This window comes from Gossypium hirsutum, chromosome A05, assembly GCF_007990345.1.
Source record: "Gossypium hirsutum isolate 1008001.06 chromosome A05, Gossypium_hirsutum_v2.1, whole genome shotgun sequence".
Classification (NCBI taxonomy): domain Eukaryota; kingdom Viridiplantae; phylum Streptophyta; class Magnoliopsida; order Malvales; family Malvaceae; genus Gossypium; species Gossypium hirsutum.
In genome coordinates, this window is record NC_053428.1 from 85,634,463 (window position 1) to 85,647,174 (window position 12,712).

Consider the following 12,712-nt stretch of genomic DNA (forward strand, 5'->3'; position numbering starts at 1 on the left):
AATCCTTCGTTACTTGTAAGGAACCAATGATTTTGGTATTTTCTATAAGAAGGGTGAAAAGTCAAACATGATTGGCTTCACTGATAGTGATTATGCAGGAGATCAAGATGACAGAATGAGCACTTCAGGCTATGTTTTTATGCTTGGCACAAGGGCTATTTCGTGGTCATCTAAGAAGCAATCCATTTACACATTATCAAATACAAAAGTTGAATTTGTTGCTACTACAACTTGTGCTTGTCAAGCTATTTGGCTTAGGAGAATCCTTGAACAACTACAATTCAAACTAGAAAGAGCCACTACAATTTTCTGTGATAACAACTCAACCATTGAGTTGAAGAATCTTATGTTGCATGGAAGAAGCAAGCATATTGATGTAAAATATTACTTTCTACGAGATCTTAGCAATGAAGGAACAATTGAGCTAGAGTATTACAGAAGTAAGGATCAAGTTGCTGCTGTATTTAACAAGCCTCTTAAGTTGGCATCATTTGTCAAGTTTAAGAAAATCTTGGCCTTTGATGTCAAGTAGTATGTACTAAACTGAAAATGTACTTTCTGCTTAAGGGAGGGCTATTGAGATGGTTTTATATTTAGTAAATAAATCATCACTAAAAATAAAATTAAGGATTACCAGACATGGTTGAAGATTTTTCTCGTATTTAATTTTTTATTATTTTTAACTTTGAATTTACTAATTTTAGCTATTGTAAAGCATATAAAAGATTTGAACCATTTGAAATTATTCATCAACTCAATATAAATATTTTTCTCATTTGAATTAAGAGCTGATTATTTTCTCTTTCTCTACTTGTAAGAGCAACAATAAGTTGGTTATTGTTTCACTATTTTCATTTTTATTAAACATACCATGTACATATCATAATTTCATGTTATAACAAAAACTGCAAATCTATTAAGCATGTTTAATTGTGCCAGTTCGTGGAGTATTAAGGAAGGGAAACCAGAGAAGGCTAAAATTAAAATCCAAAAATGATATGTGGGGCAAATGTTGACACCGATCCTACATCATGCAATTTCTATATCCCTTGCAATAGTAGATTGTAATTCTTGATCAGACATGTTGCTTGTATTCCTATCGAATGATTTATTGCTAAATATCATGGCAAGGGCACTCTTTGATCTCCGAATTGGTTGAGTTCCCCCGTTACTCTTTTTTGCCAGATCCTCCGATAGTATGTTGACAAGATTCTCGAAATGCCGCCGGAATGTTGGATACCTTGACACTGATTTTGTAATCCCTTGTAACCTTTATAAAGAAGCAAAAACGATGAGGTTCGATTAGGAAAGCATGACACAATGTCAAGAAAGATTAACATGTTTGTTGCATTCTCACCTTCGGGCTATTGCATCAAGCTCAGCTTGTTTACGGTCAGATTCGGGAGGAGATCCGATCTTTGAAATTTTCAACCGTGCTGGATCACCACAGAGCAAAACTAATTTGCCTAAGTAATCCTCTTCTTCCTCGGAGAGATTCTCAGATTTTATTTGCTCCTTTAGTATCAAAAAGGGGTTAAGAAACCAATCGAAGAAGGTGTCTTTCGGTCTGTTTGTAGCCGTTATTTCAGTATTGTCACCTATATAGAAGCATCCATTTGGAAGTTTATGACAATGATCTCTTTCATAAGTTTTCTTGGGGTTACATAAGAAAAAACAAAATTTACTTACTCAATAATATGCCAGATCTATTGCTGTTCACAGAGCGCAATAGTGTTTGAAGAAGGCAATAAGCTGGCAAGCCTATCCCGATCACTCTACTTCCTTTGGTCAACTTGGCCTCTTCAATGTCTTTTGAGGTTATCAGCCTTTCAGAAACCATTTTTTCCCCATGGCGCCAGCACTCCTTAAATAAGCCCTCAAGTAGCTATATAATCATAAACAAACTCTTTTAGCAACCAATTACTGTAAGATATGAATATCTTCAAATTTTAGTATCAGATGCATGAAACAAAATGCAGGGTCTATTCCAAATGGAAAACAGATAATTCACCTCGAGTGGCTTCAAATCAATCCTTGTATTCGTAAGTGAATCCATACGAGCAGGAGGATGAGGTTTCAAGGAGTCAGATTCCGATAATGAGCCTGCATTAGAGATGGGCTCCTTTAGGTTTTGGCGATACTTAGGCCTGTTTATAAAAGAAAACCTGTAAAAATTTGTCCTGTTGTTATATATAATAGTGATAAGTTATTAGAGTGCCAAATAAAACCTGGCAAAGCAAGATCCTTCAGGCATGTCAAGGACATCATTGCTGTATTCATCGTATATGGACAACGAAGCAATAATGTAACAAATTCCGAACCAAAATGAGGATTCCTGAAATAAGAAAAACCCACAAAATCGAGTTATATGTTGAACGGAAATATGGACAAGGAAGACAAAAGCTATGTAGAAGATATTAACCTGATAAACAATCACCCCTGCGTAGGCACCTAGGAAGATGCTGGAGACCATGGATCCCAACACTGCCCCGACAGTAGCCAGTGGCCAAAGTAAGATAGCAAGGCCTGCAAATGGTACGCATATAGTCTCCAAGAAAGGGCCTTCTCGACCTATAAGGTCATGAAATAATCGATGCCACCCCTTAAAGAGCATGTAAGGACTTTTACATAGGGCAATGAGCGAAATCACAGGAAAATCTACTATGAAACCAAGCACTGCAGTTATAAGCGCTGGTGGAAGATAAAGAAATCTGCATATGATGATCATAGAAAAGTCAGTTGAAACATAAGTAATTCTTTTGAACATGAAACCAACATGAGCAAGAACCGCATATCTACCTAATCTCGTAGTATTTTCCATTTGGAGGCCCTTTCTGTCGCAGGTCTTCCATTAACGAGACATAGGAATGGAAACAAACATCATAGAAATCCCTGACTACAGTGAAGCTGCCACTGATAGAGCTCAGTGTGCCATCCTGGAAACAAATCGATATTAGTCTCCCTTTCATGATACAAGAACAAGAGATGTTAATCTATGAAAAAAAATTATATTATCGGAACACGGATGCTTAAGACATACATAAAAACAATGGACAAACACATTGGTCTTTCCTTTTCCTACAGCATCAAAAGTAGCAAATATCGGTGAAAGAAAGCCGTACAATAAACCCCCTATGCTACTTCCAACAATGCCAACGACGACCCATAATATCAAGACAACCGGTAGGAATACGCAAATAAAGACCTTCAGAAATGGTCCTAATAGTTTAGTTCTGCTCAATAAATAGATAAACAGAGTAAGAAACCGAATAAAATAATATGGAGACAAAGCAAATGGGAAAGTCAGGGGGCAAGAAAATCACCTCACAATGCTATAACAGGTCCAGTAACCATGAAATGGCAAAAGCCCTAATATGATGGATGAGTTTCCGATTGTAATAATAAGACATATCAGTGGGCAGAAAACGATTCCTGAATGTATAATGCAGTGCAAGATTTCAATTCTTTAGTTGGATACAAAAACAAAAACATAACCAATTTGAATGTATTTCCTTAAACTGCATGTCCTAAAAACAACATAAAAACAGATTTAAATCACTCACCTTTAATTGTGCCTAACAGTAGCAAGCCAAAGAAGTAAGGTAGAAAGCATATAAAGTTCCATAAAGTAGCCAAAAACCCCTTTGGAGCCTCCATATTTTCTCCAGATCTCAACACTGTTTAAACTGTCCTAGTCCACTATAACCAATTTGCCTCAAAACCCAACATCAAAAACTTACAAAAAAAAAATTAAGTATAGTTTATCTCGGTAGCTGGCTCCAAATCACAATGGGACTGCCAAAATATTTGAGAGTCTGGGACCCTTGGTTTGATAAAAGCTTAAAGCTTTGAATGTAAAACTATTTGAAAAATATCACATGGGATGTGCAGATTAAGAGCATATTTGACAGTTGATAAATCAGTCAATAAGCTTGGAATAAGCAAAGAAATGTTTAGCTTTGTTTTTTTTGTTTTTTTTCAACTAAAATTTCCCCCGGGGGAGGGGGGTGGGGGGGTTGGCCTGAAATGGAAGTTAAGCAATCTTGAGATACTGTGCCTCCATTTGAATCAGACAAAATAATTGGAAAACAATGTCAAAACTAATAAAGAATCTAAATTTAGGTCGTGGGAAACATTAAAAAAAAAAAAAGGCCATGGCAATATCCTTGTAAAACTTTTGGTTTGGTTTTAACAGCAAACCTAACTTTATAGTTGAATGTCACCCTTGTTCATCACCATGCCACGTAGGAAAGTAATTGCATGGGCTGACGCGTGATTAAAAGTGCGCGTGGTGTCTAATAATTGACCTTTGTGTCTCAAACCTTGGTCCGTGTGTTGTCGGCATCTTGATCGTTGCTGTTCGAAAATTATTAAAATATGTTTTAAGAGAAAGAGACTGTTCTTCTTTCATTCAACCAAAAAAAAAAAAAAAAAACTTAAGTGCTCTCTGATTATTACTTAATAAAATATGACAAGCGGAATGGATACTTTTTCTTTTTTTCTATTAACACTTTACATTTTAAAAAACTTTCCTTTCAATTTTCATAAAATGCTATTCCTTATATTTTACATTTAACATTTTAAAACATTAAAGCAAAGGAAAAAAAAAGCTTAAACACGTTTTAATGCAAAACATATGTAAATTATGCATGTAATTCAAAAGGTTTCAGATGCGATTAAACTTTATTTGATTCCTACACGATTTTGCGAATAATCAAAATTTCAATACATTTTGTTAGGATTATACGTCAATAAAAGAATATCCAGCCTAATTAGAAAATAACAAATATTTCATTATTTCCCCTTTCTAGTTGGAGAAATCATAGTTTGGGATTCCGAACTCTTTTTTTAGGAAAAGATTTCGATTTATTTTTTTAGAAGATTTCTCTTTTTTTCTTTAAAAACAATTTATTTAAAAAAAAAGGATTAGTGGTCCATTATCTACCATGACAAAGAATCCTATTACTCATCCTTCCGCTTCTTTTTTTTGTTCTTTTTTCGTGGTCACTGGGTTGATTCGTTATGATATTATTTTTAACATCTTTTATGCAATACGTTCATTAAAAGTTATAATATTTAATAGTTTAATAGAAATAAAATATTAAAAAAAGTTTTAAATTTTCAAATAAACAAGTTTTCTCTCAAGTAACCAACTGGCTAATTGACTTGATTTACATCCCAAACTGGGAAAAGACATGAATTTTGGTTTCTCAAATGGTTTCTTTGCCACGTTGTTTTATCTTTTAAAACAAAAATCAACGTTCTATAACTTGCACATTTCAAATAATAGAAAAAGTTTGGCCATGGAAAGGGTGAAAGAGTTGCTTGGAGTGGAGTATGAAAAAAGGATCTAACATTCCATCAACTAAATTTTCCACTACTAATAAGGCTGGAAGTAGACATTTGGTTTGTTTTTATTATATGGTAATTATGTTTGAAGTATTCTATAATATTATAAATTTAAGATTTTTTTATGTATTTAGTTGAGATTTTTTACTTGCAATTTAATTGAAAAATTTTTTGGTTGGGAAGAACAAGACCTATGATTGTGGGAGATAAAAACAAGTTTGAAAGGTGAGTGGATTAGCAGAGGAAAAGGGATAGTGGGGGAGAGAGAATCAGAGTAGGTGGAAGGATGGGAGAACGGTAGTAAGAGAAGAAAGAGTAGTGAATGATGAAAAATAACAACTCCGTTATGTTTATAATGGAAAATGGTTAGTGATAACTGTTTATTATTTTTAAAAAATTTAGTTATTAAGTTGAAAATTAAGTAATTCTTTTATTATTGAAATTAAAGCTGACTGAGAGTTAGTGTACTTTTTCATAATTATATAAAACTTAACGCAACACATTCATATATTGATATAATTTTTTTTTCTTTGTTAAAAGATAGAAAAAGATATACCTAAGATTTTCAAGCAACCTTAATAAAGCAGCTTTCGTAACTTAAATAAACTTATATGTTAAGTTGTCATAATGTGGTTCCCAATCTTCTCATCATTTATTTATCATTTTTTTGTTGTTTTTTTATTTATTATATACTGTTTTTTTTTAAATACTTCTATAACTACATATTAGAAATTCTATTACACGTATAAATATGTATACATCATACACTTAAAATAACATATAATATATAATAAAATATGTAGTTCAAAATTAATTAATAGTAACACATGTAATATTTATGGTATTAGAATGAAATTTGAGATTTAATCTATATGCTTTAATTGTTGACATAATTGGATCAATCTACTTTTATAATATCATTCATTAGTCTAAAGTTAATATTGTTAATTAATTTAATAAAAATGTCTTACATTAATTTTTCTTAAGAACAGAATTATTTCAACAAAAAAATTATTTTAACATGACGAGTTAAAATAGGTATTTTTAAGAGAAAAAATCTACATCTCTACATATTCAACATTATTTTTTTGTTACATGACAACCAAGTGGATATATATATTTTTTAATTTCAAAATATCATACCAGTGAATTATGAAAGAATTTTAACAATTGTAATTGGACCTAAAATTTTAAATGCAAAAAGTAGAAGAACTAAATTTCAAATGTACAAAATGTATAGAAACTTATATAATTTTTTTGTATGACCAATGTATCTTCATATTTATTTTACGGTCCATGAAAATAAATCCTGTCGAGGTTTGTAGCTATCGCTCCCAACAATGTGTAACCTACGAACTTAAAACATATTTTAATCTTCAAATTTTTACTCTATCCTTTAACATAAACAAATAATCAATACGCGAAACATGAATTAGGAACCATATTAGATACAACTAATTAGCTAGTTAGTTTAATGAGAACAACCTTAAACATTTTTGGTAAATGTAGAGATGAACGATAAGTTTATTAAAATAATTGTAGTATTGAGCCGTAAAAACAAGATCTGATATAAACTTGAAATTGTAAATCAGGATTTGTCATGTCAAACCATCAATAACAAATCAAGAAAAAAAATTAGATGCAGAAACGTACCTGAATACATGGATTTCTTGAAATCTTTTGTTCTTATGGTTTTGATCTTCCAAAGTAGCACATAAGTAATTTTGAGAAAGTGACTCCCTCTTTTCTAAAGATGGGATATGTAACACTCTATACCTAGCCCGGTCGCCAGGCTTGAATATTAGGATGCTGCACCACTGTCTGACAACATACACAGTACAAATGAACTCATTCTTAAAGATACTTCTTCCATTTTAACTTTTATACAAGTTTTAAGTCAAATACACTCCTAATTATCATTAATACATGCTAACACACCTCAAATGGTCTTATAAATATAATTAGACATGCATAGGGACCATATAGCAAAATTTCCCAAACAATCACGTAGATATTGATACTAAAACATAGGTCGATATTTCCCATAAATGGTGTCAATACCGATTGGAAAATCGATTCCAAAACAACATTATGTTTCTCATTTAAAAATCAAATCCAAGAAAAATATTGGTACATTTATTAAAGTATCGATTATTTTATCCCAAGTATTAATACTCGTGATAAGGTATCGATACCAAATTACAATACTGATTTCCTACACAACGAAATATCACAGAGGTATCATTTCAAAAACCCGAATATCGATACCTCTGCTCTAAACACAAAAAATACAGCATGATAAGACAAATAATCCATCCTAATCATAAACCATTCAACATGTAACTAAAACCTTGTCAAATAAACATCAAAATGACCACAATAACAGTTCAATCATCGAAAATATGTCCGAGTAACCAAGCGATATAACAAGAACAATATCCATAAATCCTAAGAATTAATAAGCAATGAAAATAAACCAAAATTTCATGACAACATGTATACAATAGTTCTACCACGTTGCCTTTATTTTCCCAGAACATAAACAGAGAAATAAACACCTACGAATTAACGTAAGAGACTTGCTTGGATCACCCATCGGAACCACCCCGCTCATATCGAAACGCTACTAATATGTAGTGGATTAAAAAGATTGAGTGATTTTAACAAGCTCAGTGAATGCCTAGAACATTTACCATGTAAACCATTCATCAAGCATTAATGAAACAACCATATAGCACAACCTCAATAGTTCCAACTCTAGTGTCATATTATACTCACTTATGCATTATTTACCAATTCATTTACATGGTAATCACATTCACTTTTAAGCACATATCACATTACACATATAATCACATAACATTTAAGCATATATCACTATACTCATAAACATATTTATAGATAATTTGGCACTTGAGTTATGAAACGTAAAAGTGGGCTCTATCACTACTCATTGGATACACGGATCTTCAACACACCAAATGACTCATAAAGTTGAGCATATCCCAAAAAGTGAAGCATATAACTAACAGTCTCTATCACACCAAACATGTCCCATTGAATAGATCTTAGCTCACATTCCTTTATCTCTCCAACATGTCTCAAGGCCTCAATGCCCAAATCACGTAACACTCACAAACCAATAGCATGCCGACTATATCCAATGGTCTCAAGGTTCACAAGGCCGAAATATCCGTTTTTAAACACATATTTTACTTACCGTTTCTGCACTTTTTCATTGCAAAATCACACTATATTCATGACGTGATTGTTTTCATATGGCACGTATAACATGCCTACAATTAACTCTTTCACAGTAACCATCATAAGCTTATATAACAATTTAATCCATAATTTCACAACACATATTCACATATTGAATCAAGAGTATGAGAAAGCTTACACTCGAAATTTAGAGTAGGGGTTTAGGCTACTATTAAATTCCCAATTAACACATTGAATCGTGTCCACAAGCAACAATTCTAAACACTCACCAATACACTTTCGTCAAAATGTCGAAAGCCCAAACTAGCCTTTCCTTAACTCGTAGATGATCTTAAATCCAAATTCGCTAAGGACTCACCTCAAGCAATAAAAAACATAAGCCTAAGCTAAGTTCTCAAGTAATTGAAACCTTCGACACATCAAACTTAAAACCTAATTATCTCGGTCTATACTCAATTTTTTTCCTAAAACTAATTTCTTTCATCTAATTATTCACCTATGACTAATTCTCAACCTTTAAACTACACAAAACTACCCAATTCATGGTATTAAAATTTTTCGACAAGTTATGGCTATTTTCACAAAAAATTATTAAAACCCAAGAAATAATTAACGATTCTTCAAAGTAAGTTTAGAAACCTTCTAGTCTAATTAAAACTAATTGAAAAAAACTTTAAAACCACGTTTTTACTCAAAATCCTGAAATCCACCATTAAAGGCCCAATTTTAAGCTTTTATTTAGAACATGCAATTTAATGGCTAAAAACTTTGTTTCAAAGACTAAATAACATTAAAAACTAATGGAAAGATGAACGATTACCTTTGATGGAAGAAAAAAAAACTTTTAACAAAAATATGAGAAAATCCACACGTAAGGAATATGAAGAAATCAATGAGATTTTTTGGGTGTTTTCTTGACATATTATGGAGATTAATGATTTGGGTGATGATATGAATCAAAATGATGAAAATTTAACAAAAAAAATCAAAGGTGAGAGATTGGGAGAACAAAGGACGGCACAAACAAGTAAAGGAGAAGAGTTAACTTGAAATCTATAGGTGGCGGATGATTTTAGGTTGTATTTTTAAAGTTTGATAAAACTGCAACATAAACACCCAGGATTTTGACTCTTCTACAAATAAATCCTTATTTCAAAATTAAAAGCTTTTTAGTATTATTTTCAGAAATTGGTTTAGTTTTCAAAATGCCATAAACAAAAACATTTTTGAATACCATGTTAACGAAATTCATGAGCTCACTAAAGCTAAAATCCCTAAAATACCCCTAAAAATCCTAAGCCTATTTTAGGGTATTACAAGATATTAGAAAAATTACGTATGTGTAATTTGGGGACCATAACTCTAATATATGACTTTTGTACATTAACCCTAAGTTTTAATCAACTCATCATCAATTAGAAATTAGTTACTAGAGTATCTACACATATTTGACCCATACTTTATTTAATAACTGAAGTCCAATAAATCTTAATCAAAATAGATCACTTTTAATTTGGGCTAATCTTTTTATGATAGTAAATAATAACATGTAATTACTCGTATTAAATATGTGATGTCCATATTTTCTAACAATCTCTCACATGGACCACATATATATTCTAATTACTCTGTAATTACATGGCATTATATAACCTAATGAGCTCAAAAATTTATTATCAGATCCAAAAGGTATTCCTAAAAATCTCGTCCATTAATTATGTTAACATAGAACCAAGACGACCTTTATTATATATATCGTAACTAAATCCATCATTGATCATGAATATTAACAAAACCAAATGACATAGATCAAGTATGTATGTGTAACATGGAAATTACATGCAATATGATCCAAATATGTCTGTTTCCAACAGGTCCTCCTTAGTCTTAGTGAGATCAAACCTTATCAAAATCAGAGTGTGAATAAACCAAATAAACTTTATTTCTACAAAAAATAACCTTAAGCTGAAATAACAAAAAAATTGTCTATAATAAAAAAACATTTAAACTTACAAACTCCCACTAAAACTAAAAATCCTGGAATGACATTACACCTATATGAGCAGTTTGCTTTTATAAAACCTTGGGTGCAATCCCTTAATAAAAGGGTTAGCAATCATGGAGTTTGTCCCAATATGCTTTATAGGCACCTAACCAATTTGAACTTTTAATTTAACAACCAGGAACTTAAAGTCTATATGATTTGACTTTGGTGTGATCTTGTTGTTATTGGAATAAAATACTACCAATTATTTTCACAATTTGCACCTTAGTGACAACATTTTGCATCAATGATCCATCAAAATTGGAGTATCTATACCTAATGATATCTAACTTATCAAACCTTCGAAATGTGAGCATGTAATCTTTTGTTCTCTGAAGACACCTTATAACCTTCTTGGCTGCTATCTAATGGTCCATACCAGGCTTGCTTAAATGTCTGCCTTGTAACACCCCGTACCCGAGTCCGTCGCCGGAGTCGGACACGAGGGGTTTGCAGACTTAAGTCACTTCTTTGCACAATCCATTTTAAAATTTTCCAGGCAAGCTGGCTAACTGCGTCACTGTCACCTTAAAAATCATATCTTGAGTTCAGAAACTCGGAATCCAGTTCCGTAAATTTTCCCTGAAACTAGACTCATATTTCCATCTACATATTTTTTTCTAGAATTTTTGGTTGGGCCAATTAGTACAGTTTATTAGTTAAAGTCTCCCATGTTACAGGGATCGACTACACTGACCTTTGCGCATTAGGACTTGGATATCTCCCTGTACAGGGCTTCAATACTGATGCCGTTTGTTTCTATAGAAACTAGACTCAGAGAGGAATCTATACATATATGGCTTGACTCCTAATTGTCTCTGGTTAATTTATAATGAATTCCCAAAGTCGGAACAGGAAATCCAGAAACCGTTCTGGCCCTGTCTCACAAGAATCTGAATATCTCTTAACATACCGTCCGTATGATTGTTTCGTTACTTTCCTATGAAAATAGATTCATCAAGGTTCATTTACATAATTTATTCACTATTTAATTCCATTCCTACTATTTTTAGTGATTTTCCAAATCTACATCACTGCTACTGTCAGCATCTGCCTTTAAGGTAGACTTTATCTATTTCATAGTTTCCATGATTCAACTAGCCCCTTTTGCATAAATAGCACAATTTATGATAGTGATTAACCATTCCCATGGCCAATCCTTGTCAAGCATATCCACACCAAATGATTATAACATTATACTCAAACATATATAAGCCATTTTCGCATGGCTATCCAAAATTATACAAGTCCAAAGGGTCCATGACCCACAACAAACGGGTAGTCCTATACATGCCATATCCAGAGTTCAACTAAAAGAGTACCAAAAGGGCTTTGATAGTGTGGATGACTTCGACTTCGATGATCCCGAATCCGATAGCTGGAGAACCAAATCTATAAAACAGAGAGCCAAAGCAACGGGGTAAGCATTTAAAGCTTAGTAAGTTTCAAGTAATGAAATCGGCTTTGACTAAAGTATTACATTCACATAGCTAAATGGATCACTTTATTAATACACATTCTCATACACATCCTTACTTCACACTTCATCAACATATCCACACAAGGTATTAACCTATCTAAAAGTCGAAAGTTTGTTAGTCGATTGAACGAATACTATTAAAAACGAATCGACTTTACCGATGCATACAAACACATACCTTATCATTTGGGTTTTTCGAGCGTTTTAATTGAATTTATTACAGCACAACACGCTCACCTTCGAACCCAAGTTTCTTCGGAATTTAGCCGGATATAACCACAAGCACAAATGCCTTCGGGTCTTAGCCCGGATATATCAACTCGCACAAATGCCTTCGGGTCTTAGCCCGGATAAAATCACTAGCACAATTGCCTTCGGGTCTTAACCCGGGTATAGCAACTCGCACAAATGCCTTCGGGTCTTAGCCCGGATAAAATCACTAGCACAATTGCCTTCGGGTCTTAACCCGGGTATAGCAACTCGCACAAATGCCTTCGGGTCTTAGCCCGGATATCATTCAAATGCTCATGCACACATATATCAACAACCATGACACATCCATATTTCATTTTCGTTACTAAGGCTCAACACAAAGCATTTATTTAACCTTTCCA

At 32.7% G+C, this 12,712-nt stretch overlaps 1 protein-coding gene across 1 annotated transcript; it reads right to left on the bottom strand.

Annotated features, from left to right (window-relative positions):
- Positions 1-896: 896 nt before the first annotated feature.
- LOC107957095 (uncharacterized membrane protein At3g27390) lies at positions 897-4,159 on the bottom strand. Its single transcript, XM_016892520.2, has 10 exons — positions 3,564-4,159; positions 3,324-3,432; positions 3,041-3,233; positions 2,800-2,936; positions 2,423-2,711; positions 2,229-2,335; positions 2,012-2,147; positions 1,690-1,885; positions 1,358-1,598; positions 897-1,270 (listed from the first exon to the last, which is right to left on the bottom strand). Exons 1-10 carry the CDS (start codon positions 3,655-3,657, stop codon positions 1,030-1,032), a joined length of 1,743 nt encoding a protein of 580 aa, XP_016748009.1. The 5' UTR covers positions 3,658-4,159; the 3' UTR covers positions 897-1,029.
- Positions 4,160-12,712: the final 8,553 nt, after the last annotated feature.